Source organism: Aspergillus sydowii (assembly GCF_001890705.1).
Source record: "Aspergillus sydowii CBS 593.65 unplaced genomic scaffold ASPSYscaffold_3, whole genome shotgun sequence".
NCBI lineage: Eukaryota > Fungi > Ascomycota > Eurotiomycetes > Eurotiales > Aspergillaceae > Aspergillus > Aspergillus sydowii.
In genome coordinates, this window is record NW_024467861.1 from 3,238,004 (window position 1) to 3,264,679 (window position 26,676).

A 26,676-nucleotide genomic window follows, 5' to 3' on the forward strand; every position below is an offset into this window, starting at 1 on the left:
ATAAACAATGAGACGTATGTAATCTCGAATCTATATTTCACTCCTGGCGAGAGGTATAAATATGATCTGGACGTGTGAGATGCTGCGTTTGGATATCCCTCCCTTCTATTCTACCTCACCCTCACACTGTGAGATATCCGCAAATACTTACTGCCATGTCAAGCGAGAGAATATTTCGACCGGTTACTCAGGAAGAGGTCCTGGGCGGTGTCCTACAGTATTCGATCGATACCGGAGACCAGCAACTCGCGGAGCTGATATGCGAACACAATGCATTCACCGTCGCACAGATGGACCAAATTCTGAAGCAGAACATCTCGGAAAACTTCCTCGACGTTATCCAGATTATGAATCACTGGCTAGAGTTAACAAAGCCCCCGGAAGACGAATCTGACGCCGAAGGTTCGGTGGGTACCTCACCAGCACCACCACCACCAGAAAAACCGAAAGCAGTCCGCGTGAACTGGTTCGGGCATATCCCCGACGTCGTCAGATATATCCCAGTGGATATCCCCATGTCGTATGGAGCTGTGCTGAAGAGCTTCATCATCCCACTACACACCCAGTATAAGCGCCTATCACGCCGCTACTTCCAGGAGAGTGACTCCGACTCTTCCGCAAGGGCCCGTGCCCTCAGCAGTCTCTATGTGGGTATTCCCAAGACCTTTTGGGACTTCAACTCCATTGTCGAGCTCCCCAGCGGGCAGGATCCGTCCCTGACAAATGCAGATATGCTGGGCGAAGCGGGCGACAGAGTACTGATGCAGGTGGCGTTCCAATTCACGAAACACCGTGACTTGGTCCGCTGTTGGGCCACCAGGTTCGAGAATCTGGATCAGGACAATGCGAGGATTACGGCTGAACGTGGACTGGAGGACGGTGATCTTGTTGACAACCTTGATGCCGTGTGCTTCCGGGCCATTGTTGACTTTAACGCGCTCGAGACACGCAAGGCAGCCGAGGAAGACAACATGAACCGTTTCAGTCTTAGGGATCTCGACAAAATATGTGACTGGCAAGGACATGCTTTGGCGAAGAGAATTATCGATGCGAGAGTAAAGCACCTCATGGCAGGGGGTTCAATCGAATAGAGTGGATACTTGTTAGGAGGACATTGTTGATTTTACCATACCTACATCCTTCATGGCTGGGATAGTTACTATGTGGAATGGTAGTTCGGATATATTTGCATTGTTGACTCAAAAAAGATATTAATAAAGGTATTACCCTCCGTATCTTCTGCCGTAGGACCAGGTCCAATCCCAGATCTAATAACAATATCATAGTCAATTTCCAGAACCCAACTCGTCTACAACTTAATTTTCCCGTCCTGAATCCCCCTGCGCCGTAGCAGCCCTAGACGCCCGTTTCCTTCTATAAAACATCAGCAAGGCCAAACCTTACCAATCACAGAAACATACCTATCCCACTCATCCAACCACCCAAAAAGATAAACGCCAATAATGGCAAAACCCCCAAACATAATCAACACCTGGTAGCCGTACTTATAATGCGGCGCGTCATACGTCGGAAACGCCACAAGCGGAACCCAGGCCATGAATGTATACGTGAAGATATTCCCAGTAGCAACCAGCATCTGCCGTAGTTCCGCGTTGTCATGCGTGACTTCCTGGCCCCACGCCTATATGAATAATCCGTTAGTATGTACTCACACCATCTACTATACATAAAAGAGTGCGATGCGCCTCACAATTATTAGCGGCTGCGCGGCTGCAGAAACAAATGACAAGAAGAAGGCAAAGAGCAGCGCTGGCTTGGGAATATCCCACACCGAGAGCATGATATTTGCAACGATAACAATAACACAAACAACAGCGCATGTCTCCTTCCTCTTTCCTGTGCGGTCTGCTATTGTGCCGAAGAACAGAGATGCTATGACGCTGATTGCGTTACCGGCTGTAGGGATTGTGTTTATTTGCGCCGTTGTATAGCCCTGGTCTTTTAGCCAGAGATTAAAAAAGCCGGAGCCTTGACCTGCTTGTGCGACCATTCTAGGTAGTGTTAAAATGGTAAATGCCGTCTCATGCATGGGGACGTACAGGTAAGGAAAGATGAACGCCCACAGATGCCATCCGGTGTATATCTTGCGCAGTTTCTTCCACGTTAATTTGGCAGACGGCGCGCGGCCCATCTTTGCTTCTCTCTGGACGCCGAATTCGCGGTCCTAAATTCATCAGTAGGAAGCATTTCAAAAAGGGTGCTGACCTTGAATTCTACCTGCTTCTTCAGCCAGAATGCCCTCGTTGTACTGGGACGATCAGGAATAGCATAATACCCCCAGACAGCAATCGGGATGGAAATGATCGCGTCGAAAATAAACAGCCACTGCCATCCTTTTAACCCGGACTTGCCATTCATCCCCGTATACAATGCAGCTTGGAGATATCCGCTGAACATGCTGGCGATGGCACTCGATTGCTCGAACAATGCCACCCGCTTTGCCAGCTGCGTGGGACCGTACCAGCTTCCTAACAGCGCGGCGTATCCGGGAAAACTGCATGACTCCAGCAGGCCGACAAAAAAACGCAGTGCATATAACTAGGGTCAGTTAGATAGTTTCTCGGCTTGTGGGGGTTTGGACATACGGTTTTGGAATTCTTCGCCCCAGCCATGGCCATGACCAGGATCGACCATGCCAACTCGCAGCTGGGTATCCAGACGGACGGTCGGACGTAGTGAAGCTGGATTAGCTGCGAGGGGACAGTGCCAAGGATTATGCCGATGTTGAAGTAAGTTACTAGGAGGTTTCGCTCGTTGCCGTACATTTCCAGCTGCGAGGGATAGTACGATGCTTCAATGGTATAGTATGCTTACATCTTCTTGCATGCCACTGACGAACGCATTTGCTGGTATACGTTAGTTCAGTAGTGAATGACTAAGGAATGCGAACTTACAGTAATTCTGTTGGTCGAGGTACTTGATGAAGTATCCCAACATGACATAGGAACTTGACGGTCAGTAACCCTAACTCGAGCACCACGGCAAACTTACAATAAAAAATAATCCACCTTCCGAACAAACCGCCTTTCCTCACCATCTCCATCGAATGTATCCCAGATTAAGCCTAGAAATCGTCGCCATAGTGATGGTTTCTTCGGTGTCTCATTTCGATTCGAGGCGTCCGATCCACTCTCCTCAACAGGCGCCTCAACATGGGGAGCCTGCTTAACGTCCATACTGCTTAAACTGAAAGTACCTTGCCCTTTGAACAATTCCGACTCAATTTGCAGACGGCCGATTTATATCCCCTTGTACTTATATCCATTGCTATTCGTCACGCCATCCGTATTACGGAAAGTTGGAGGCGTAGCACGCCACCCGGAGATAGGCGCTCTCGCGCTGGAAATACCCCAGGTCGAGCGTATATAACCGTCGTCGGGAACAAGAGTTAATCGAATCCGCAATGGTAACTGAAAAAGGTTGAAAAATGGCCCCGACAGCTATCGACGATAACCAGAGTCAGCAGCGTCCAGCTGAGACCTCAATCGACTACAGCAAGACGGAGGTGAGTATGATCCAGGCTGTCGTCCGTTCATAGCCTAACAAAGGATTTTAGTACAAATATTCCGGCTATCTTCCCTATTTTACACCAGGCCTGCAGCCGGCCCTCCAGGAATTCAAGCATGAAGACCCTGGTTTGCGCGCGGATCCGTCCTACACAGCCCTACTCGGCGAAGGTGTGACGGCTGTCGAAATAACACCCAACCTGGGGACAGAAATACAGGGCATCCAGTTGAGCTCTCTCGACTCCACTCAAAGGGATGAGCTCGCCCTCCTCGCCGCAGAGCGCGGTGTCGTTCTTTTCCGAGACCAGGACTTTGTCGATATAGGGCCTGACAGGCAGCGGGAGTTTGGGGCGCACTTTGGTCCCCTCCATGTGCACCAGATGGGTGGCCATATCAAGGACTTTCCAGAAATCCTCCCAGTCTATAGGGACTTTGTGTAAGCTGTCCGCTGCTCATCCACAGAGGAGATCTATGTACTAACCGTGACCAGGAGCGGAGCGCGCGACAATGAGATTTCGAACAATGTTAGCAGCATCAAGTGGCATTCTGATATGAGCTACGAGATGTACGTATCCCACTCAGTCACTCATCAGAGGACAGTTCAGGTTAATTGTGCAACTTATGTAGCAACGGGATGGGAACAACCATCTTCTACCCTCTGGAAGTACCAGCCTCTGGCGGCGATACCCTGTACTTGTCCACCACAGCTGCGTACGAGCACCTCTCAGAGGATTTTCGCCGACGCTTGGCTGGGTTGCAGGCCACGCATTCTGGATTCTCCCAGGCGTCTGTGCATGATCATCGAGATCGGTATATTCGTGACCCAATCGAGACAGTCCATCCCATCATCCGCACGCATCCGGTACTGCCTCATCCAGATACAGTCTCCAAAGCCTATGCTAACCAGTCAATTCAGGTGACGAAAAAGAAGAGTCTCTATGTTAATCGGTTGTACACCCGGAAGATTGTCGGGTGGAAGGAAGAAGAAAGCCGTACTCTTTTCCCATCTTTGACCAAAAAGTAAGGCGAATTGCTGATATCCCTAGAAACAATCCTCAACTTCCTGTACGACCACATCGAAAAGGGCCAGGACTGGCATATCCGGATCCACTGGACGCCTGGGACGGTTCTTGTTTACGATAACCGCGTTACGCAGCAGTGAGCCCCCCCATCCTTACTCTTCACCCTGCCTTTTCTCTGCAGGATGGAATTGGAGTATCTGTGCATGACGCTAAAGTGGGCTGCTTGCAATAATAGCTCGGCATTACGCGATTTCAAAGTGCAGGAGGCTAGCACGAGAAGGCATATGGTTAGGATTACCCCGCAGGCTGAACGGCCCTATTTCGAGGAGTGACTGGAGGGTGTTTATATGGCCGAGGAGCAGTTGGTTGAGACTACGTCTGGACCTGGTCGTGGTGATTTGAGGACAGGTGGTTGTAGTGATTGATGCTGCTGGTTGCGCCGTATCTTTTGATAAGCCGGTATTTTATATGCTAGAGGTGCGTCGACATTCTGGAACTGCAGACGGGAATTTTATACCCTGCAATACGCCTGTTGCTGAGCTTATTGGGATTATCGTAGAGCATATATACATTGACCTCTATACAAACCAGTATCAGACTTCCCACCACGCCTCATGATACCCCCGTAAATCAACACCGTCACCTGTACTCGCCTTCAGCTTCAAGTAATCCGTAAAGTCCACTTCATCCGGAATCTCACGACCATCCTTCGCCGCAACATCCCTGCTCGTCCACCCATTCCCAAAATACCCAAACCGGTTCCCCTGGCTATTATGATGCGTATACTCGAAGTCCTCCCATCTCACATCCCTTCGAATGTAATTGAAATGGGCTCCACTCCCCGGCCAAACAGCAACAATGCGTCCGCCTTTCACCTGGTTGTTATACCAAGAACTACATCCTTCGCCGAGAACAGTCGTGGGGAAGAAGGACTCGCAGTAGGCTCTGAAGTCACGAACCGCAGCCCGTGATGGAGAGATCGTCCGGGTCCTCTGGGATGAGACTTTCCGCAGGATCTTTGCAATGTAGGTTACCTGCGTCTCGATCGTATGCGGGACCGTCCCTGCAAACCCAGAGGCGGAATTCGGGCCCCCGAGGAAGAGTAGATTTGGAAAGTCGGCGGCTGCCATGCCTAAGTAAGTATCTGGAAATCCGGGGTCTCCTCCCTCTCTCCAGAGTGTCTGTAGATTTGTGCCGTTGCCGTTGAATATTGGAAATCCAGGTGTATCTGTGACGTCTACGCCGGTGGCACAGATCACGGCATCAACATGTCGCTCTTTTCCGTCTGCAGTTTTGATTCCCCTCTCTGTGAGCGTCTCAATCGGTGTCCGGATATACTCCACGTTCTCCTTTGCGATTGCCTCCAGATATCCAGGACCTGGAGTAAGCCGTCGACAAGTAGGCGGGAAATCAGGCACGACGAGCGATAGCAACTCCTCCTTCTTGTCACCCAATCGAAGCGCCATGAGTTTCTCGAATTCCGCACGTGCAGCTTTATTCCTCTCGCTTCCCTTTTGAACCAGTCCAAAGCGTGTCCAGGACTGCGTCTCCAGCTCTTTCCTGTATGCGTGGTACGCTGCACTGTCATTTTCCCACGAGTCCTTCAGATCTTCTGCGATTGGCACCGTTCGGCTGAGCTTCTCTCCGCCTAGGGTTCCTGCAACCCAGGTTGGATTGCGGGTGTAGTGGTCGACACGGTTCGCGACTTTCTGGAGCTCCGGCAATATCTGCAGCCCTGAGGCGCCGTTGCCGATGAGGGCTAGATTCTTCCCTTCAGGTGCGAATGTAGGATCCCATCTGCCGGTATGGATTACCTCTCCCTGGAATTTATCCAGACCCAGAATATCCGGCAGACGGGGGTTACTGAAGCGGCCGGTGCCTGTTATCAGGAACTCGGCTTCGTCTGTGATGGTATTGCTGAGGCCGCTCAGGGGTTCTGTTTGTTTAACCGCAACTGTCCATTTCGCTTTCGATTCGGACCACGCTGCAGATACGATTTCGGAGTTGACCTGGATGTATTTCCAGACCGAGTACTTGATGGCGACGGCCTTCCAGTAGGCTTTGATTTCTGCGCCGCGCGAGTAGTTCTCCGTCCAGGATTTGGAGGGCGAAAAGGGTGACTGGTAGACCTGTCCTCAAGTTAGCTTTATCCCCTTATTATACACAATAAATGAGTCTTTACATGAGATGGGACGTCACAGCGTACGCCCGGGTACTGATTAGAATGCCATACGCCGCCCTAGACAGTCAATATCGGCTCATACGCAAGGATGGAGGCGACGTACAATATCAGAGTGTCGTTCGTAAATGGTTAAGCTGAGGCCAGGGACCTTTTCTGGTAGCAGGACGCCCGCTGTGATCCCTGTGATTCCTGCTCCCACGACGATAGCCTTTATCGGGAGACGGTCATCAACGGGGTGGTTTTCTAGGATCAGTGGAGGCTGTATTGTGCGAGGGAGCGTCTCGTTGGTCTTTTCGTCGTTCCTTGCTGATGCGCTAACAGTTGGGGCTCTTCTTTCGTTGTTTAAATCAAGTCTCTTGGCAAGTAATGATTGACCATCCTGTTCAGGCGTTGCTATTATAGCTGCTGGTGGCATCTTGCTTGCTAGTTAGACTGGTAGCGTTGCCAACGATTATGGACCCCGTCGTAAGCCGACACCAAGTGATATTCCCGGAATATATAGCAACATGCGCGGGCCTTTCGGGTTGGGATTTGTATCCAGCTTCAGACGCTTGGAGACGGGGGATGTCTTGCTCTGGCTAGTGGCATCATCGGAGCAGATATGGTGTGCTGGAATACGGACAGAGTCGGACAATATAATGCGGATCGTGAAGACGACATCCAGGCTATGATTGTGTCTGTGATTTTCGTAATCAGATAGCTTATATTCCAATTATCAGTGTGCTGGTGGAGAAGCATCGATGCGATCCATGTCAAGAAGCACGAGTCATTATCTTGACTACGCCGACGCCATCTTAGTCAAGGTATAGACCTGTCCATAGAGCGATTAATAGCCTATCTCGTCTGAAGCCTTGTGGAATTGGAGATGTGGTCGTTTGTTGGAGTTCTTCTTGCGACATCATGGCGTGATTGCAGCCGTTCCTTGCAATTCCACATCACTCAACTCGTATACAGGTCCTTTTTATAGCGGCCAGTGTTAGATAGTATACTGAATTCAGCAACGCACCGAAATGGCAGGGCAAACACCAAATCCAGCCACACCAGAAGCGACCCCCAAGAAGCGCATCCTCCTGAATGGCTTCGACATGTTCACAGTCGGCCATCTCTCGTTCGGACAATGGAAACACCCAGCCGACCGCGCCGCAACGAAACGGCGCGATCTGAGCTACTGGACCGACCTGGCCAAAATTCTGGAAAAGGGCGACTTCAACGCGCTCTTCCTGGCGGACTCGTTTGGGCTGCATGATACGTACCAGGGGAAGCCGGACACGGCGATTTGGAACGCGACGCAGTTTCCGATGGGGGATCCGAGCATTGTACGTCTTCATCTGTATCTACTTCTTCAAGCCTGGCGGATATGAAGGGATGGATGCTGATAGAGGGTCGTTGTAGCCGATCACGGCGATGGCGTCTGTAACGAAGAACTTAGGGTTCGCGATCACGACGTCAACCTCATACGAAGCGCCGTATGTAGTAGCGAAACGGTTCTCGACTCTGGATCATTTAACTGGAGGCCGGTTTGGGTGGAATATTGTTACGTCGTGGAAGGCGTCTGCGTCCAAGGCTGTGTGTCTCTTCCCTCCATATCGTCCGAGAACACTCATACTGACTGAGAGAGGTCGGGCTCCCTCTCGTCGAGCACGACAAGCGGTACGAGATAGCCGATGAGTACATGCGTGTCTTGTACAAGTAAAGACCCTCATCACCGTTGCTCTCAAGGGCACTGTTAATGAATCCAGACTCTGGGAAGGAAGCTGGTCCGACTCAGCGCTGAAAGAAGACTCCCAAACAGGCGTGTATACCGATCCCAGCAGCCTCAAATTCGTGCACCACCACGGGGAGAACTTCCACGTCGACGGTCCACATATCCTCGATCCATCACCGCAACGCACGCCTTTTCTCTTCCAGGCCGGTACCTCGCCAGCAGGGATCGCATTCGGATCGAAGCACGCAGAGGGCGTTTTCGTTTCGGCGCCGTCCCCGTATATCCTTGCGCCTCGGATCCAGATTATTCGTGAGGAGGCGAGGAAGGCAGGCCGTGATCCGCAGTCAGTCAAGGTATTTGGGATCTTTACGCCGATTCTGGGCCGTACGGAGGAAGAGGCGGAGGAGAAGTATCAGGAGGCGTTGAGGCTTGCAAGTCCGGAGGCTGGGTTGGCGTTTTATTCGTCGAATATCGGTACTTCTTTTTCCCTAAATAACCATGGACTAGTAGTTGCTGACACTGATAGGTATCGATCTGAGTAAATTCGACCTCGACCAGGAGATCAAGCCGTCTGATGTTCATGTGGACGCAAGGGTACACTCGTCCATCAACACGCTTTACTACCATGGCGCGGACGTCCCCAAATGGACACCACGTAATATTGGCAAGTTGATTTCCATCGGCGGTAATGGGCCTCTTGCAGTCGGGACGGCTGAGAGGGTCGCTGATATCATGGAGGAGTGGATCCGTGTTGCGGATTTGGACGGGTTCAATATCGGGTACGTCTGGACGCCTGGGACTTTTGAGGATGTCGTTGAGCTTCTCGTTCCGGAGCTGAGGAGGAGAGGTGTTTATGCTCCCAAGGGCGAGGGTGGGACGATGAGGGAGAGGGTCTATGGCGCTGGGCAGAGCAGGGTCAGGGATGATCATCCGGCGGCGCAATATCGGTATGAGGTTTATGACGGGAACTAGGTGAACTTAGGAGGTCATCGTAGCGATAGACTCGTTCGTTTGAAACGGTGCTGTGATTGAGATATAAGGAGTGTGCTCCTCCCACCTTTCCATGGATCTCTCCCTGGTGCAGAATGCTATCCAAATAGATGACCATGACGGAAAGGAGACTCTTCACAGTGCTTTGCGAACCCAGGCCCAGTCTTTTTGAGGCCCATCGAAAGTTTCAGGACAATATCGTCAGCGAGACGTGCATGGGCGAGGTATGATGGACGGGAGAGCATGGTCTGCCACACCGGCAGCCAGAAAGAACCCATGATGAATACATAGATTAAAACATGAAGGAGAACTGGGCATATATTATGAGGTGATAGGAAAGACCGTTTGTCCCCGCATTCTGCTGCTAAATTGCCCTGTTTGTCTGTTTACCTCTTTGTTATATGGTTTTGTTCACCATTGATATCTGCCATCACACACTTGCTCAGCTTCCATAGAATCTCGTATCAGAAAAGCATGCATTACATGCCACTATGGTCAATATAACAGTTTTAGTTTCTCCGTTCTGGGTGAGAATACAACTTCTCCTCGTCTCGATTCCGCGTCTCCCAGCTACTCACCTGGTGCCGGACTTCGGATGCAGCACTCATACAGGCCATGGTTTTCAGCGACAATGTCCATGAGGCGTACATCCAATCCTGAAGGTGTTGTTGTAACGAAACAATGTCCCTCTATAATCTAGCCTACACACCCTGCAATGTGTGCTTGGTGATTTGTCCTAGCCAAACTGGGACGTGAAGCCCTGTTATAACCCTGATGACCTAGGCACAGTCACACAATCTTGCTGGCTACAAAATGCTTACCTGTCCCATATTCATTCTTCCTTCTTCCATCGTTCGTCCAAAATTCCAACAGCTATACCATACATTTGATATCCCTTCAAATCCTGCTACAAAGCGTATCCAACTTCCTAATTCCGTACAATGTCATCCGCTCAGACTACTGTCTCAAGGCCCCGAATACTTGACCTCCCTGATGAGCTCTTAATAATGATTTTTGAGTATCTCTGGAGCGATGGCCCTAATCAACCCTCCACCAGGATCTCCTCAAGCGCCATCGACGCGACGCCTGCCCAGAACAATGACCTCGCAGCCGTCGCCTGCACCTGCAAGCGGTTCCTTGACTTGGCCCCGGAGTACCTCTCACGAAGAGTAATACTGCGACGCTCTACGGATGCCTCGCTGCTGTTAAGCCGGCTAAGGAGCTACCCACAGCTGGCCCGGCGGGTCGAGAAACTCGTGGTGTATCAATATAGTGATATACCCGGCCAGGTCGCCGCAGAGAAACCCCGTTCTCCAGAAATGATGCGTCTGTGGGGTGAAATGCAAAGGTCACCGGCTAATAACTCTGGGATCCTCCGCCCCTAGAGGAATGAACTCCGGGATCCCATTCTTGATCTCATCGAAGTCCTGCTGCTCGTTCCCAGTCTAAAGCTATTTCGGTTCGTCGCAGGAGCCAGCCATCGTGTTGTCTATTCTCCGGGCGCCACGTTTGTGGGAACTCCTTTCCAGCTGGCCCTGATCGCCGCAATATCCAGTCTTCCAAAGGCGAGCTGGCTAGACCTGCGAGCTCGTTTCCTTCCCAAGCTCAAGGATTTCCACGTATGCAGCAAAGGTTTGGCTGCTTGGGAGTGTGCTGTTGGAGCAGTCATGTCTCTTCCAGAGATAAACACGTTTCGCCTAGATGCGCCGGTCGACCATCCTGGTATCCTTCTCTCTGTAACCCTCGATCCTGGCGCATCGTCCACGCTTCGGCAGTTGATCATCACGACGCCGTGGTTTCACTTTACCAGCCTCTCCGGGATGATCAGGTCGATTGCCCGCCTTGAGACCCTCCATTTAGTGTATCGCATCCCGTCTCGCGCGGATAAAAATCTGGATGAGTTTCACAAATCCCTCTACCAGCACCGCCAATCCCTTAGGGAGCTGAAACTGACAGACGAATTGTCCTGTACCTCTCCCAGTTCCTCTCAGTTTGGCCCTATCATGTGGACCGGGTATCACAGTCTGACCACCCTTCATGTGCCGGACTACCTGCTGTTCAGGGCAGGCTACGACACATCCGATATTCGTCGCCTATGGGCCTGGAGTCTTATCTCACTGGGGATTGTCCCATGGCAATCAGGATACCTCAACACAGTTCTCATCCTCGAAGAGCTATTATAATGCCGGTACGATTTCAAAGATCTGAAGACTGTCTTCATAAATGAAACCCCTGATTTTGAGGATGATAGAAGTCGAGCTCTCGCCGAAAGTTTCCAAAACGTCGGTGTCGTGTGCAGAAATGACCCAGATGCATTTGCCCCATGTAATGCCCCTGTGATTTGCCCCCTTTAGTTGTTTATGCTCGTGATGTCGTGCCTCCTAAATGCTTCTTCACTCTGTCCTGGATTTATGAGTTCCCTTTCGTTTTCGATGCGCTTTGAGTTTGTCTTTTCGGCCGTAAAGCTATGATGAAAAAAATACAAAAAAAAAATAAAAATAAAAATAGAATAAAAATAAAAACATTTTTTTGCCCAGTTTATTTCCATCTTAACTACGTCTAATTGTCAAACCTTCTTCATCCCAATCACAGACATGAATTCCCATTGTACGTACCCCTCGTATGTAAACCCTTCGTACGAATACGTTTCTTGGTGGGGGCGGCAAGCCCAATAATTCCAGAACTGACCGTAAAAATATTTGCAAATAACAGAAAAAAGCTACTGCTAAAGTCATTGAAATTCCCTTTCCCGCAGGAAGGTTGATGTGCTCTCAAACACAGTGTCCTTGGTGGCTGCACGGGAGAATAGCCCTAACTCGGCCGCTGCCTTTCAACCACCAACAAATTTGTGCATGGGCGACTCATCAAATGCGCAACTTCAGCGCAACTTTTATGCGTTTTTTTCTGGCTATAAATAGGGCTAAAATTCTGCCCACACACCGATGCTACAGACACACTCTCCTCTCCTCGCCTTTCGCTGTCTTCGAGATATATCGGCACCGCGCTTCGTATCCCAGCTTTTGATCACACGCTCTATCTCCAACAGCCTTCAGCATCTGCAGGAAAACACCTTTTCTTCATCTTACTCCTTGTTCGGTCTTGGTATCGTTCACTATGTCTTTACCTCAAGGATCCCAACCCATAGAGCGCATCCTGCCTCCCAAGTTACCCTACGACATGTTCCACGAGCTGGTCAGTGCTCTGGGAAAAGTCATTGCCGCGAGGGCACGGCGTGAGGACCTTTCAAGAAGTTGGATAAAACCAGACGAAGCCAAGGCAACACTGGTGAAGTTGGCGTATGTATCGAAGAGCTTGAAGGAGATTGCGTACCCGCACATCTACGCTTATATCGAGCTCACATCATCAGGGGCTCTGCAGATCCTCCTACACAGTCTGACCGACAACCCAGAAATGGCACAGCGCGTCAAATCTCTCGACGTCTCTAATGGGCTTTTCTGGACTCACCACCATAATTGGCCACATCCCCCAGTCATCCATAACATAAACGATGACCAGCAACTCGCCCAGCTGCCGCTGCGGAGAATGCAATCTGACCTGAGGGTTCTATGGAGGGGGGTGTGTCAGAAGAATCCCATTATGGCGGCGAGATGGGATATATCCTGCCCCAACGCACGGGATGTTGTTCTCAACTTGGTTCTTCTGCTTCTTATGCTCCAGAACATTCGAATCTTTCGATCGCTTCCCGGGGACCGTATTTACAAGGCTGACTATCTGCTGAGCACGATCTTTACGACAATGCCTAGCGCATACGCAAGACGTTTCTTGCGCAATCTTGAGGTTTTGGAGATTGTGGACTTGAGATGCCGCAATAATGTTCTGTTTCTCCGACAAATGGTGCTTCTCCCGAAGCTACACACCCTCGACCTACCAATTTGCGAGGGGTTGCGTGGTTTCAGACTCAAACGCACTTTCGCAAACGAATACACCTTACCATTACGCAATTTGCGAATCCAGTCAGCATACTTCTCTCTTCATGCCCTGCTCGACCTCCTTCGAGGGATCCAACGGTTGGAAATTTTGCATTACCCCATATCGGAGTATATCCGCTGGCCAGCGAATGGAGGTATCATCAAACAGGCCCTCGATAACCACAGACGAAATCTAAAGGAGCTTAATCTGGTCATCGATCACCACCATGCCAATCGCCAAAATTATCTGTATCTAGTTGGAACTTTGCCACTTCTTACGCTTAATCCGTCTTGGTCGTTTGCCGCCTACTCGAACCTTCGATCCTTGCACATTCATGATGTCTGCTTAGGCTTTAGCTGTAGCGATGAGCTTGAAAGGACAGACATGGCGACCTGCCTTCCAGTGCATATCGAGACACTCACACTAATGACCTGGATTGCGAAGCACGAGGGCGCCATATATGCCGACAAGTTATTGCAGAAATGCGTGTCTTTTGCACGTTTGGAACAGATTACATTGCTCCACGTGCAGGAAAATCTTCGTATGGTGCGTCCCCGTCCCACCGTTTCGGCGCATCGAAAGCATGGGAACATTGTCTTTCAATATATTCGCTATTGTAGTTTTCTTGATGAACTCGGCTTATGATCCGCATCGTGGACAATGACTCTTCCGGTTATGTTGGGAGCTATGGCAATAATGTATTTTCCTCTCAAAGATGACAGTGGAAAACGTGCATGATACTCTACGTGTGTCGTTAGATCTCAGGCGATGGAATTTCTACATTGTTGTTTATTTCCCCTTTCTTGGTATGAATTATGATCGTTATGTGATGTGGTGAGGTCTCCGGTGTGGACAACACTGCTGTATCTGGTCGGTTTTGAAATTATTTGTAGACATTCTTGGTCAATAAATTACTGCCTATAGGGTAAATGCACCATACTCCATTGTATCCATGCCAATAACCTGCAGTAACAACGTGCTTGCGTCTTGTACATCTTCGGCGTAGTACGGAGTAAAGCGGCACCGGATTGTCCCGATATGGCGATCGTTTATCATCACGTGCCGCATCCCACCAATCAGGGCCGCGCCCGATAAGAGAAAAAAAGAATGCGAAATTGTTGACGGCAAGTCCAAGACCAGCATTCCACACTCCAGCACCCCTCACACCTCACCATGGGCAAAGCCGAGCGAAAGAAGGGCGCCAGGGCCTCTGCGTCGCCATACCAAAAGCCCTCCAAGGGCGGCCAGGGCGCAGCAGGCAAAGCGGGCGCGGCCCTCTTCAAATTCAACACCGACATCGGTCAACACATTCTGAAAAATGGAGCGATCGCAGACAACATCGTCGACAAGGCGAATGTCCAGCCGACCCAGACCGTGCTGGAAGTCGGTCCTGGTCCGGGTGTCCTGACGAGCCGAATTCTGGAGAAGGCGAAGAACGTCGTTGCGGTGGAATTGGATCCCCGCATGGCGGCCGAATTGACCAAGAAGGTGCAGGGGACGCCGCAGGAGAAGAAGCTGCAGATTGTGCTGGGTGACTTCATCAAGACGGATTTGACCAAGCTGCCGCAGTTCCAGGTCGTCATCAGTAACACTCCTTATCAGGTTTGTACCAATCTCCTCTCTTCTCCATGACGCCGCTAACCAGTTTGTCTTTTGGGTAGATTTCCTCACCCCTCATCTTCAAACTCCTCTCCATGCCCAATCCGCCTAAGATGGCTGTTCTCATGGTTCAGCGCGAATTTGCCCTCCGTCTGATTGCTCGCCCCGGCGACGCCCTCTACTCCCGTCTCTCCGTCAACGTCCAGTTCTTCTCGCGCGTCTCGCACATAATGAAAGTCGGCCGTAATAACTTCCGCCCTCCGCCTCAAGTCGAGTCCAGTGTCGTCCGCATCGAGCCCAAGTCCGGTCGCCCCGAAATCAGCTGGAACGAGTGGGACGGTATGCTTCGGATCTGCTTCGTGCGTAAGAACAAGACTCTCCGCGCGGGGTTCATGGCCACCAAGATTCGCGCCATGATTGAGCGGAATTGGATTACGTGGGCTTCTATGAATCCGGAAAGGGTTGCGCAGGGCGATATTGATCTCCTTACTGGGAAGACACCATTCCCTGAGAAGTTCAGTGCGAAGGAGGGCGATGGGGATATGGATATGGATATGGACGGGGGCGCTGAGGATGACGCCGCGGGGCCGATCGTTGACGAAGACGACGTGGATATCTTCATGGGTGACTCCGAGAACACCAACAAAGGCGCATCGGCTGCACAGACGGGGCCCATTATCACAGTTGCGTCGCATCAAGTTCCTCGGACTATGGTTACGCGGTTGATTCAGACTAAAATCGAGCGGATCCTAGACCAGGCTGGGCTGGCGAATTTCCGTGCGAACAAATGTGACGAGAACGATTTCCTCCGTCTTCTCGACTCTTGCAACTCTGAAGGCATCCACTTTTCATGACGGGGATTTCAAATTGCGAGACGCTGTGTCTTCCGCTGTCGCTCCCTCAGTTTCGCATCTCGAGTTTGCGAAATCTCCTCATGCCGCCAATAACCTTTACCTCCGTCTGAGCGAGTTCTGCCAGATAAGGCTTTGTGAGTGGTGCTGGACGCTGCTCTACTCTACACGCCTGGTACTGGCAGCTCCGCTTCCGACTGAGTTGTCTCCCGGGACCATCCGTTATAGAGCAATCACGACCAAAAGTGTTATTTATTTATACCATCTAGCGTCGAATAGTATTTGAGGATTAATATTACGAAATAAAGAGTTTATGTACTAGTTATTCAGCAGTAAATCCGAACCTCGGCAGTTGTAGTTGGTTTGAGTGTCTCGCGTCCGGTTACATATATATTCGTGCATCATTGACAATGTTTACCGGTTGAAGGACAGATCAAGAATTTCAACATTTTTTGAATTTTTTTTTTCTAACTATTTATATGCATTTTAGGATGTTTTTGTTGGAATTTCCGCTCCTTTCTTCCTTTGCAAGCCAGAGACGACGCAGTGATATGAATCGGACATCCAAGCTCAGCTCGGTGGGCTGAATGGGCTGGGTGGCTAGCCGACGGTAGACATTGTAGCAAATTTTGACCCGTCAGGTAATGACATGGTGTTAGAGACCTTGCAAAGAAAGCGCAGAGAGATCAAGGTCAATAAAATCAAGCCCCGACCTCGTCGAGCGTGCATCAACTAGCTTATCTGAGAGGCACAATCGACAGCCTCAGTTCGCGGAAGCTGAACGTGAACGGGGCTGCCATATCTGAAGGAGGGGCCTTGCTATTCCTCACAGGCATATAAGTGCTCCTGGTAGAAGAACTTGCAGGGAAAGACCAAAGACACGGAGTTGTTGTTTGACCTTTGACCGGGGTTGTCGAAGCAAGCAGGACGCACGCACCGTCAGATCAAATCCAGCGTCGACAATGCGGTAGCGCGTTAGGACACCAGGTTTAATTGAATAAAGGGTATCGGACTTTGTGCTTTCCTTTTGCTGTGGTGTAGGTCTCGCTGCCCTTGGCCAACTAAACTCGGAGAACCCTTTAATAAGGCGCCGACAGAAGCCGGCGAACCCGTTGAACATCTGGGTATGCTTCACCGAAGTGGGTGTCTGCCATCTCTTTCTTCCTGCGGACAGCATAGTCACGCTCGCTGCGGAGCTTCTGCATCGCTTCAAGGTCATTGTCATCGTCGACAGATCTAGTGCGGCAAACAATCTTCGTTGGCCTTTTGAGCTTTCGACGGCGCAGGCGCAGTGGTATAGATAGAGCTGACCGCAGTATGGGGTTCGGATAGTAATCCGCTCGGCTGGGATGCCAAAATTGGTGACTAGGGCAGTAGCAAGGGCGAAGATGGCAGCGGAGCTGGAGATATTGATGGTAGACCGCCCACGAGTATGCGCACACCACGTAGGAACTGTAGTGAGTATACATTTCCCGTGGATGCCAGGCTCAAGTGGCGCAACCCCAAATTTATGGGCAAGCTGGGGGGGGGCGTAGCCGTGGCAAGCGCATCATCGTTCGGAGAAAAGAAGTGCTATTACTGCGGCATCCCAAGTTCATGATCTGGCGCACCATCGTCCCAAAAAAAAGAACAAAAGATCCCATCTGGTGCGCTTCTCTGCAGTGTTTGCTTTGTCCTTGTGGAGGATGGTGAAGGAAAGTAGTACCTTTGTATTTGTCTTCCCTTCTTTTTCTTTTTCTCGTCGACATACTGAGCCATCCAATGAACCGGAGAGCTGTATACCGGAATGAGCAGGAGTAGCTTATCCAGGTTTGGGTCAAGATCACAGGGTATCTTCCTCCCGGCATAACTAACGGGCCCCATGGTCATTAAGCATCGGCCTTACCACGGCAGACCAGACCATTTCATTTCATATGAATGAGAATCCCAGCATCGTCGAGCGAGATTCAATCCGTTGAACGAGCTCACGTTGGATAAGGCAGACCACAAGAGTCTCAGGGCCTAGTGAATGTATGCTCATGCGTTCCAATTTTGGCTCTAAGGAGGTGGCTTAATTGTTCCCGTATCTTCCGATGAATAAAGCAATGTTTTATTCTGGCATCGTACTTAATCGTTGGTCTCGTGGCTCCAATGGCAGTCATCGGGATACTGATAGATCGCGGATATTTGGCATGATTAACTCAGAATAGCGCCCATCGTCGGCGCGCAGGACAGACCGAAGGTATGACTTGTTTCTCACGCGCGAAAACGTTGCAATTCTGGTGCTCATGCTCGTAAATACTTGCATATCACAGAAAAGTGAGATAATCACCCGAAGATGTAAAGTCGGTCTAGATTTTTCTCTCGATCATTCAGCCTGGTTGAATAATCCCTACCCACTTAGTATCGGGATTTGCTCTTTTGCGATGCGGCGCCTGGCAAGCCTGGTGATGGATTGTCGGGTGCTGAGATGCTATTAAAGGACAGGGCGACTTTCCCCAATTTTCGACTGCGTCCACGTATTCGAGGTCAAGCAAGGACATGGACCGGTAGGTGGTTCAAGCTCTCCAAGTATCTCTTTATCAGTTACTCTGACTTATAGATTCTGAGCAAAGGCAAGCATTTTGCGCAGTGAGCTTTGTGTTCTTGAACGCAGCACGATCAAGAAGCGTGGAATCGTTCTCATCAACAAGGACACTTTGAGCCATTGGTCACACCAGATCTACCAGTAACGTATCGAAGGCAAACACAAAGACCTGTTTTGATGAGTCGATGTAGTACGATGAGAGATATTCTTGTGGAATGAAGCTGAGCCTTTTCAGGCACCGGAGGGAAACTGAGGGATCTTCGGCGTCCACACAGGGTTTTGTTGCTTGTTGCTGGAGATAGACTTCATGTTTCGAGAACAGAAGAGTCCAGAATCATCCAAGCATTGTAGAAATATCGAAACACAGCTGCAGGGAATCAAGCTTCCCTACCCTGGTAGTCCGGATGGTCTTCACTCCAAAGGTACAAGGGGGGAGTCTGGGTCAACCTGTGGTGGATCACTGGGAGCANACCGATGGATCGCGAGAATCTGAGGTCCTTGAGAAGATAGACTGGTTGCGAGTTCCCACTGGCAACGGCCTTGCGGTGGAGATGGACCAGAAGACCCAGACAATGGTTAAGATTAAGGTCGCAAAATCTCGGCGCTGGCGAGACGGTGTTGGCAAGCATGATGCTTCTAAGATGTCCTTGGTGATCTGGGCTTTGCGCGCAGATACATCCAGTTGATGATTTTGCAGTTTTCGTGGCCAGTCGCAATCCTTGCAGTGCTCTTCAGGCACAGGAGCTAATCTGGTTTTGTGCTGTCAGAGGCTTGGTGATTCTGCAACTTCTTCCAGCCCCGTCCAGTTGAATCTTTCCGATGGGGCTGCGTCTGTCGGCCTCGCTCAAGCGCATTTTGTGACCGGCCCGCCCCGAGATAGCAGTGCTAGCAATAACGGCTGGATTAGCCATAACCACCTAGGGGTTGCCCTCTTGTTCGGCTCAGCCGGGATAGTATTCAATGAACTCTACATCCGAAGTCGCACCGCTACCCATGCTCGCCTCTGAATCACTCACTTGAGCTCCCTGATCCGAAGCGAGGCAATGTCGGGTACCTAACCGAAACTCGAAGTTAGGGTTTTCGTGGGATAGGCCTTGTTGTTCTTTAGCAAAGTACTACCGACCCCTAAACTGCGCACTTGCGATGGCGATTTGGGAAACGCCACGCGCAGGCACACATCTGTCTTCTCATTCTGTGGCTGTTTGCGTTCCAAACGTAGATTTCTCGCCAAACCCATTTCCATTTGTCTGAGTGGCAGAGGAACTCAGGCACACACAGTATGTCGGAACCCCTTCATATCGGAAGCTTGGTTTGCCGATGTGGTGTACGAGTTCATGCGCTTCTGGCTGCTGCGCAAGTCCTGTCTGTGGAGCACTAAGATATCCACTGTAGACTTGAAACTGGCGATACATTGACCCAACGGCATCATTGCAAGTGACATCCGTCTTTGGCAGCGGACGGATTGATGAGCAAATGGTATCCCTGGCTGGCGGTGCAGAGCAAGATAACTGCCAAATGTGTGCAATGTGGAAGAACATATCCCTCGTTCATAACGATATTCAACCCTGATGGAGACAGAAGCAGGAAACCACAGGAGACGAGAATCAATTGCATTGCCAGCGCCAGCACATCATTTTTCATGAAATCCAACGCGAGCCATATTTTGGATCTTGAATATCGTTTGCAAGGACCAATCCGGTCGGTTTTCCGCAACTGGTGGCCGAGCGCTGACTCTGCATCCGAACTTCAACGTCCCGAACATCAATTGTTTGTCTCGGTATTCCAAGAAAGCAGGGTAAAGTCGTACTTGGTTATTTCTTGCACCGCCGGAACATCACTTTCGTCAACTCCAGCGTTCGACTATGAGAAGGCCGTATCCGGGCTGCCGCAGACCCATTTTATCGCTTCCCGGTGTGATAACAGTTATCTTCGTAGGCCCGCCAGAAGCAAACTGACAAGGCGTGCATCCTCAAAGAACATGTGAACGGAACAATCGACTGGCTGGTTTGTCGTATTGTAAATCATCGCTATTCCCATTTGGGGTAGACGGTACACACCGCGTGGTCCGCGGTAAAGGGTTCGAAACGTTGCTGCTCCTAGCCTGGGTGACCACAATAAGCTTCAGGTCTGAATGGAGATTGTACAGGCTAGCCGATCGTGTTTCCATGTTCAAGGCTCAATAATGCCCATTTAAAACCCACTTTCCGCCAGCTCTGATGCGGTTTTATGTACGCCTCAGGCCCGAGACAAATACTCATCGCATGGCGAGAGCTTTTCGAACAGAGTGCTCTTCGAATCGTCCATTCGAGGAGTCAATACCATGGACGCATGGGGCTCCTTCCATTTCGGTAGCGGGCAGGACAACTCCGCTGGACATACTTCTATCGCAAGCCACATGTACATGCTGATATGGCCAGGCGTCGAAAGTGCATCGGCAGCGTGATGGCAGGAAGGAGCTCCTTGGTAGTCTTTCCCTGAACGCTTCGTTATCTTCCGCTTGCAGTGCACGGCCATTATTCGTTTGCGGCGGTTGAAATTGGAAAGGATACCACAGTTCGGGAGGTTGAAAGGTTCTCCAAGTGGTATGAAGTGTAGTAAAACGGAATAGCGAGGTTTTATCGACATGGGGAAAGAGGGGCTTAGGCATCAAAGCACTCATGGTTGTACCTAGGACTGTAACATAGGGGAAGATGAGGATAGCACAGCAGACATTCCGAGATATGAAGGGTACCATACTCCAGGGCATTGTTTGCTCATGGGTTTACACGCAGGGACCCCTGGAGTTGGTCCTGATTTCCTCCAGAGTGGGTAGGTGTTTGGGAACAATGAACTGTGCCACCAAGCTGCATGGTGCCTGAAGCAGAAGGTTCAAGACGATTCGCAACCAACGCCAGCTCGCCGTTCTCTGCACCTTGAGACCTGCAGCCGCAACTTGTACCTCAACCACCAACTATTGCGTAAGTATGCGTGGAATGACTTGATGTAATCTGAGCTCTCCTAACCCTGCTATGCTGGGAGGGCTGCTTCGATATCCATCCATATTCTCGCCGATGATGTCGTTCCAGTTCAGATATATCCAAAGACCGAATGTTTGTCAGGGCCGATTGCTCTCATGCCGAACCACAGCTCGCCACTCTCCAAGTCCGAAACCGCCGCCTTTGTACTGGATACAGTGCTTCCCTATCTCACATTCTACCGCCATGGTAATGCTTCACTTACTAAACCGCGAGGCCTTCCGCTACGCCACGTGCGATACGAGGTTACAGGCAGTCGGATTTAACAAGCAGGTCAAGCAGCACTTCCCCTGTCAAATCGTCCACTGCACAGACCACGGAAACACTCTTGTGTTTTTGCGGCGACTCGCAGTCGAGCGTCATTGTATGGATAACTCCACCTCGAATCATCGTCTGCGGCGTGAAGCAGGCGAGCTGGGATATCTTAATACCCAGCTCTCGTGAAAGCCAGACAGTTATGCCATGCGGGTTTCAGAGTCTGGAAGAGGGCAGCCAGGAGCCTTATTGCCTTCGCTCGAACACATACGGTCTAATTCCGTGAATCAAACCGTAACAAATACACCGGGTGCGGATATGAAATTGACCGATCGAGGAAGCAGCCCGGATCGTTGAGTTCCAGGCCAGAACAAGCCTAGTATCTCAGCAAAGGTGATGCAGGGAATCCAAGGACCAGACCCAGTATTATATGTCTTTGGTATCTTGGCTTCAGCTGGACACCCGGAGTAGCGGCGGGATCATTGAGGTAGTTCAACGGTTAGAGGAACCCTCAATCCGTTTTTGACATGCTCGACTTCATGGCGTGAACATGGGCTTCACAATGAACGGGAAACAGTCGAGTCCAGATGATGATCGTATGCAGGCCCAACACATGCTGTGTAGTAAAAAAGCCCCAGTGTTGATCAATTGTGGTTTTGATGGATCTCACAACATGGTGACATTTTGTAGCCTTCATTGCTCGGCACTAGTGGAAGAATCCTCTCTTCTCGCCAGCCTAATAAGCCAGAATCGATCTCGTGCGTTGTGATGACGTTGAGGAGTAGTATCAGAGACAGATTCGCCAACGCAACACCGGCCAAAAAAAGCCGCTGGAAGAGAAGGCAATAATCACTGTCAATACAATCTCTGCAGCATAGTACGCGAACAGAGAATCATTAGAATTGACCAAGGGTCGGGCTGAAAGGAGCTTCACAGGGGGGTAAAACTGCAACTTCGATCGTGTGTAAAATGTTGAAATATCACCGAATGAACTTCAGAATCCAGATCGAACCTTGGAAAAAGCAGGGTCGAAACTCAGCGAGCGATCCAGACTATATTGGGAGTCAACTCGTTTTGTATTTTGGGGGAGCGGCACACATTGCAGAGGCATCCTCCAGGCAGTCATAATCGGTAGGCGCATTCTGGACCTTGCGATGAACACTTCCCACTCGTCTTGCGACACTCAAACGCCATTCAACATAAGCACAGTCATGCTGTCCCATGCGGTTCCCTTGTATTGATAGTTTGATCAGCGAAAACAGCGGCCCAAGGTGTTACTGTGCTCCTAGCTCGAGAAACCCGGCATGTTCCGTGTAACACTTGTTGCGATCCAGCGTGCCAAACCTAGGCAAAGATAAATTTCGGTGGGTATATTGCTATTCTCGTAGCCTAGATGCCTTCCGATCCGCCAGGGCAGCTTCAAGACACAGCTATGTGGCTTCATAATAGCTGGGACTCGAGGTATCACCGGGGTGGGCTAGGGAGTAGGCGGCAGATGGTCATGGCCGGGAGGACACTGGGCCCATTCGTCACGAAAGGGCGCCATTGTTCGCGGTGCCATCATATTACATGGTTGGCTACGACTATCCTCTGAGAGACATTCCACAATCATCAGCAAAATATCATCCGTTAGGTGTATGATCTTGGTTCTTAACGAGGTAGCGTCGTTATGGAATCGCCACCACCTTGCGCACAGTTCGGCCTCGTCGATTGAAGGCACCATAGCTCGGAGTATGTATCATTGCAGAGCAGCACAGAATGCTGTTGGGTCGGTGTAGTAATCGGCTCGGTGTGCTTTCATATCAGTCAGCACCTCCATGCTGTGTTTCAGGTCTCGGTTGCCGCGACCTGCTTTCTCCCATAAACGCCGAATTGACAACGTCAGTGACAGCTGCATCATTGGCAGTCAAATTGGTAGCAGCGACGCCATTAGGTGGCGGGTCACGTTATGGATTCGATCGTATTGCATCCAGAGAGCCCCTCAGAGTCGTCATCGCTGCCCATGCCCAGCTCGATTCGTGACCGAGATATCAAACAGGAATCATCGCTTCAGTGCGAGTAGACCGATACACATGAAGACTTATTAGCTATGTCTACCACCTGAGATCGGGTGCACTTGCGCCGTCAAAGGAAAGCGGGTTAGGCATTAGTGTGGTTAGTGTCGCCAGAACCTGCTAGAGCCAGGACTGTCCGTGAACCCGCTCATCCCTTACATCCCGGCAGAGCATGATTCCAAAGGTATGTGCCGAGCGCAAGCCACTGCTGCATAGAGAATATGTCCATCGACACAGCGCGTCGTATCCGTGTGTTGAATGCGTGCATTCGGTAACTGGCGAGGAGCCATCGAATGACAGTCACTGCTACAGATAGTCGGCTGGTGTGATACCATACTGTAACAAAAGGCCACCCCTGGACAACATTCTGTACGTAGCACCATGAACGAAACAAGCAATTGAGACCTTTTCCGATTTTGAGCCCATCGCGATGAGATGGGAGACACAAGGGAGCTGCTTTGACATGACAAGTCGGGCAGACCTTGCTCGCCCTGGTATATTCCTGCCAGAAACTGCTATACTACGAAAACGGTGGCAGCTCCGAAACGGGTCCCAGGTCTTGTTGGAGGGTCATGACAGAATATAATCCGACGGATGGACCTGCTTCAATGCTTGGCACGTGTTGTAGGAAGGGGAGGGCTTCGACTCTGACTTGCTAGGCACTCTTCGTTGGGCAGCGGAAGGTTCATTAGAGAGTTGCTGCGTGGTTTCCAATATCTCTCGTTGTAGCGTATTCGTTGAAAATGGCCGCCGGCTCCCTCTCTAGGGCTCAGCACTTCCTCTCGAAGGCATCCAGCAACAACGTCGGAGGGAAGTGTCTTCATCTCAAGCGAACAACCGACCAGACAGACATTATGCGACAGTGAACCACCCGTCTTGCCTTTTCGAGCCATCAATGCTGGCGTGTGAACTCCTTGGATGTGTTCATTCCTTCGCTCATGATGACTGGTATTGGCGTATGACTGCGATATTAACTCCGGCCTTCAATGGCGTCAAACATAATATCTGGGCCTTGTTCAACCGTCTCGTGCCGCCATTGCCAGATTTCTCTTCTGCAAGCTTGAATTTGCAACCAAACCCCGACATCCGATTCTTGCACCATAGCTGATGTCTGGATTGAATTCAATTCACCAAGGCGCCAAAGGACACATGTCAAAGATGTTCCCTTCTCCGAATAGGCGACGAGCAGGTTGCACTCTCACATTAAACAAGGTCAGTGGATTGTAGAGCGAAAAAGAGAAATCCTGGAACCCAAGCCGCAGTCCGAGGGGGTTGACTTCGTCGTATGAAACGGCCATAACTCTCTATTGAGAATTGGGCCGTTCGCCTTGTCAAAGATCGGGTGATGACGGACGCCGTGCGTACATGAGTGTTGCTGCTGCATAGAATGTATGATTGCATCGATCTCCATGGTAAATGCGCAGCATCGCCGCTTTCTCAACATACAATCGCGCACCATTTCGCGATAGTTGGCATCACATGAGCAGAACCCTTCGGTTAGGTGAACGCAACGAAGATTCATCCTAGCCAGTTGTACGTCGGTTGGTAAGGGACCGAGGAGCCGAGAAGAAGCGCAAGCCAAACCACGGGTGTGATGCTGGTCATACACTGGTCGTCCAGCTAAGCGAAAGTGCTGTGTCGCACCGATCCAATCGGGCATAACAGGACGCGGCAGGCTGGTATATTGGAACAACTGGGCCAGCACAGGACCGGCACGGCGTGGAGAAGGATGATCGACGCAGCCTGCCGGATCCTTTACAATCACTTCAGACTCTCCTCGGCTGGGAATGTCGTCCATGGTTCTGTGAACTGGGTTGCTTAGGCCTTGGCATAATAGGAAGGCATTGTAGAGACAGGAGGACGGTGCAACGTGTGTGAGGTGCCTGGCTTTCCGCGAATGTGAGCTCTTTTCGTCATCGTCGATATAATAGAAGGGGTACTAACTTTGTTGTTTCGAAAGCGCTGAATATCCTCAGCTTTTTCATCGCAGAACGGGCCAGCGCGCTTCAATTTCTTCAGGGCGTTTGGGATTGTTGTTGAATGGAAGACATCTCAATCGTTCGTCAAAGAGTTTTGTCTGTTTTTGATCCCGAAATCAGCGTGCATTCGGATGTCTTGTGTCTCCGTTCGTCCGCAGGTGCTGAGCAGGGTAGTGACGACGGAAAAGATCGAAATCGCGAGACAGCTATCTGCCAGGAACCCAGCGAGGACGACCAGTAAGGTAGTAGCCGTCAATGGTTGGCCGACGCCCTGGATGTTGACTGGGTATAGGCTGGTTGAGCTTGAGGTTCATGGTCGGGTAGCCCAGGCCGGGGTCTACAGACATGGCGGGGATGTCTGAGGAGAGGGAGAGATAAAGAGAAGAAGGAAAGAAAGAAAAAAGGAAAAGTGTTGAAGTTGACTGAAGTCGTTGGGTTGGGAAGAGAAAACTGAGTGTGAGGGGGGGAAACGCAAAGAGCAATGGTCTTTGACAGGTTTAAATAAACAATCTGGACGGCATGCCTCAGGCTTTGTTTACCTGAGGTGCGGCATTTTTCCATCTACTGGCGAAAAGCACAGTGACAGATGAGAAGGATAACAATCAATCAGCGTCTGTCCTGTATTCCACTTCACCATGTTCAGGTTGCAATCTCCTACGCATCAATATTGATTCTGGTAGAGAATGAGGGTATTCATTTAATAGAATCCCCCCGAGCAGCATGGTATTGCTCAGAATGGCCGGGCATTTCGGTATACTCCTTTTGGAATCGGTGAGGCTATAGCAAGCCTGGGAATACCCTCATTCCTTCACCATGCCAATGTGTGCCTTGCATGTCAAGCTCCAGACCGCGGTCTGCTGGTGGATTCCCTGCTTCTATTACCTTCTTTTGATACCAGGAGCCTGTAATAATGAAGTCGTCCAGTAACTGTTATTGTCAATGCCAAGTCTGCAATACACAAGGCAATGTAGCACAGCACAATCCTTTTGTATCTACTATATC

The 26,676-nt window shown here is 50.5% G+C and overlaps 13 protein-coding genes across 13 annotated transcripts; 8 read left to right on the plus strand and 5 right to left on the minus strand.

Moving 5' to 3' along the window:
- Nucleotides 1-155: 155 nt before the first annotated feature.
- ASPSYDRAFT_88095 (uncharacterized protein) lies at nucleotides 156-1,091 on the plus strand (the record flags this gene model as incomplete). Its single annotated transcript, XM_040851964.1, has 1 exon — nucleotides 156-1,091. The coding sequence occupies one exon, from the start codon at nucleotides 156-158 to the stop codon at nucleotides 1,089-1,091; it is 936 nt and encodes a 311-aa protein (XP_040705360.1).
- Nucleotides 1,092-1,384: 293 nt separating this feature from the next.
- ASPSYDRAFT_30041 (uncharacterized protein) lies at nucleotides 1,385-3,197 on the minus strand (the record flags this gene model as incomplete). The annotated part of the gene is made up of 7 exons (XM_040844723.1): nucleotides 1,385-1,642; nucleotides 1,712-2,185; nucleotides 2,227-2,559; nucleotides 2,607-2,792; nucleotides 2,836-2,867; nucleotides 2,916-2,968; nucleotides 3,013-3,197. The coding sequence occupies 7 exons, from the start codon at nucleotides 3,195-3,197 to the stop codon at nucleotides 1,385-1,387; spliced, it is 1,521 nt and encodes a 506-aa protein (XP_040705361.1).
- Nucleotides 3,198-3,434: 237 nt separating this feature from the next.
- On the plus strand, nucleotides 3,435-5,136 carry ASPSYDRAFT_43469 (TauD/TfdA dioxygenase family protein). Its single transcript, XM_040846662.1, has 7 exons — nucleotides 3,435-3,526; nucleotides 3,578-3,963; nucleotides 4,018-4,092; nucleotides 4,155-4,389; nucleotides 4,444-4,519; nucleotides 4,574-4,685; nucleotides 4,785-5,136. The coding sequence occupies exons 1-7, from the start codon at nucleotides 3,449-3,451 to the stop codon at nucleotides 4,879-4,881; spliced, it is 1,059 nt and encodes a 352-aa protein (XP_040705362.1). The 5' UTR covers nucleotides 3,435-3,448; the 3' UTR covers nucleotides 4,882-5,136.
- ASPSYDRAFT_1173345 (flavin-containing monooxygenase) lies at nucleotides 4,897-7,146 on the minus strand (the record flags this gene model as incomplete). Its single annotated transcript, XM_040840277.1, has 3 exons — nucleotides 4,897-6,678; nucleotides 6,732-6,788; nucleotides 6,835-7,146. The coding sequence occupies 3 exons, from the start codon at nucleotides 7,144-7,146 to the stop codon at nucleotides 5,143-5,145; spliced, it is 1,905 nt and encodes a 634-aa protein (XP_040705363.1). The 3' UTR covers nucleotides 4,897-5,142.
- A 595-nt stretch (nucleotides 7,147-7,741) lies between these two features.
- ASPSYDRAFT_199404 (uncharacterized protein) lies at nucleotides 7,742-9,408 on the plus strand (the record flags this gene model as incomplete). Its single annotated transcript, XM_040843767.1, has 5 exons — nucleotides 7,742-8,047; nucleotides 8,124-8,297; nucleotides 8,350-8,420; nucleotides 8,471-8,910; nucleotides 8,963-9,408. The coding sequence occupies 5 exons, from the start codon at nucleotides 7,742-7,744 to the stop codon at nucleotides 9,406-9,408; spliced, it is 1,437 nt and encodes a 478-aa protein (XP_040705364.1).
- A 959-nt stretch (nucleotides 9,409-10,367) lies between these two features.
- Nucleotides 10,368-11,609, plus strand: ASPSYDRAFT_1173355 (F-box protein; the record flags this gene model as incomplete). Its single annotated transcript, XM_040840278.1, has 2 exons — nucleotides 10,368-10,774; nucleotides 10,871-11,609. The coding sequence occupies 2 exons, from the start codon at nucleotides 10,368-10,370 to the stop codon at nucleotides 11,607-11,609; spliced, it is 1,146 nt and encodes a 381-aa protein (XP_040705365.1).
- A 931-nt stretch (nucleotides 11,610-12,540) lies between these two features.
- Nucleotides 12,541-14,001, plus strand: ASPSYDRAFT_88101 (uncharacterized protein; the record flags this gene model as incomplete). The annotated part of the gene is made up of 1 exon (XM_040851965.1): nucleotides 12,541-14,001. The coding sequence occupies one exon, from the start codon at nucleotides 12,541-12,543 to the stop codon at nucleotides 13,999-14,001; it is 1,461 nt and encodes a 486-aa protein (XP_040705366.1).
- Nucleotides 14,002-14,529: 528 nt separating this feature from the next.
- On the plus strand, nucleotides 14,530-15,809 carry ASPSYDRAFT_30047 (dimethyladenosine transferase; the record flags this gene model as incomplete). The annotated part of the gene is made up of 2 exons (XM_040844724.1): nucleotides 14,530-14,958; nucleotides 15,018-15,809. The coding sequence occupies 2 exons, from the start codon at nucleotides 14,530-14,532 to the stop codon at nucleotides 15,807-15,809; spliced, it is 1,221 nt and encodes a 406-aa protein (XP_040705367.1).
- A 655-nt stretch (nucleotides 15,810-16,464) lies between these two features.
- On the minus strand, nucleotides 16,465-17,172 carry ASPSYDRAFT_830322 (uncharacterized protein). The gene has a single exon (XM_040851187.1). It carries the CDS (start codon nucleotides 17,029-17,031, stop codon nucleotides 16,633-16,635), a length of 399 nt encoding a protein of 132 aa, XP_040705368.1. The 5' UTR covers nucleotides 17,032-17,172; the 3' UTR covers nucleotides 16,465-16,632.
- A 2,554-nt stretch (nucleotides 17,173-19,726) lies between these two features.
- ASPSYDRAFT_830318 (uncharacterized protein) lies at nucleotides 19,727-20,491 on the plus strand. The gene has a single exon (XM_040851186.1). The coding sequence runs from the start codon at nucleotides 19,838-19,840 to the stop codon at nucleotides 20,354-20,356; it is 519 nt and encodes a 172-aa protein (XP_040705369.1). The 5' UTR covers nucleotides 19,727-19,837; the 3' UTR covers nucleotides 20,357-20,491.
- Nucleotides 20,492-20,626: 135 nt separating this feature from the next.
- Nucleotides 20,627-21,118, minus strand: ASPSYDRAFT_30048 (uncharacterized protein; the record flags this gene model as incomplete). The annotated part of the gene is made up of 1 exon (XM_040844725.1): nucleotides 20,627-21,118. The coding sequence occupies one exon, from the start codon at nucleotides 21,116-21,118 to the stop codon at nucleotides 20,627-20,629; it is 492 nt and encodes a 163-aa protein (XP_040705370.1).
- A 131-nt stretch (nucleotides 21,119-21,249) lies between these two features.
- On the plus strand, nucleotides 21,250-22,010 carry ASPSYDRAFT_830316 (uncharacterized protein). The gene has a single exon (XM_040851185.1). It carries the CDS (start codon nucleotides 21,381-21,383, stop codon nucleotides 21,828-21,830), a length of 450 nt encoding a protein of 149 aa, XP_040705371.1. The 5' UTR covers nucleotides 21,250-21,380; the 3' UTR covers nucleotides 21,831-22,010.
- A 2,738-nt stretch (nucleotides 22,011-24,748) lies between these two features.
- On the minus strand, nucleotides 24,749-25,738 carry ASPSYDRAFT_830343 (uncharacterized protein). The gene is made up of 2 exons (XM_040851188.1): nucleotides 25,640-25,738; nucleotides 24,749-25,582 (listed from the first exon to the last, which is right to left on the minus strand). The coding sequence occupies exon 2, from the start codon at nucleotides 25,491-25,493 to the stop codon at nucleotides 24,909-24,911; it is 585 nt and encodes a 194-aa protein (XP_040705372.1). The 5' UTR covers nucleotides 25,494-25,582; nucleotides 25,640-25,738; the 3' UTR covers nucleotides 24,749-24,908.
- Between the last annotated feature and the right edge of the window lie 938 nt (nucleotides 25,739-26,676).

What these genes read in the sequence shown, in the direction of transcription:
- ASPSYDRAFT_43469 (XM_040846662.1), top strand. Translation starts at nt 3,449, where the DNA reads ATGGCCCCGACAGCTATCGACGATAACCAGAGTCAGCAGCGTCCAGCT. An exon ending in TCGACTACAGCAAGACGGAG is followed by an intron (nt 3,527 to 3,577) that starts GTGAGTATGATC and finishes AAAGGATTTTAG; the next exon opens with TACAAATATTCCGGCTATCT. An exon ending in TCTGATATGAGCTACGAGAT is followed by an intron (nt 4,093 to 4,154) that starts GTACGTATCCCA and finishes CAACTTATGTAG; the next exon opens with CAACGGGATGGGAACAACCA.
- ASPSYDRAFT_830322 (XM_040851187.1), bottom strand. Translation starts at nt 17,031, where the DNA reads ATGACAATGACCTTGAAGCGATGCAGAAGCTCCGCAGCGAGCGTGACT.
- ASPSYDRAFT_830318 (XM_040851186.1), top strand. Translation starts at nt 19,838, where the DNA reads ATGAGCAAATGGTATCCCTGGCTGGCGGTGCAGAGCAAGATAACTGCC.
- ASPSYDRAFT_830316 (XM_040851185.1), top strand. Translation starts at nt 21,381, where the DNA reads ATGCTGGGAGGGCTGCTTCGATATCCATCCATATTCTCGCCGATGATG.
- ASPSYDRAFT_830343 (XM_040851188.1), bottom strand. Translation starts at nt 25,493, where the DNA reads ATGGACGACATTCCCAGCCGAGGAGAGTCTGAAGTGATTGTAAAGGAT.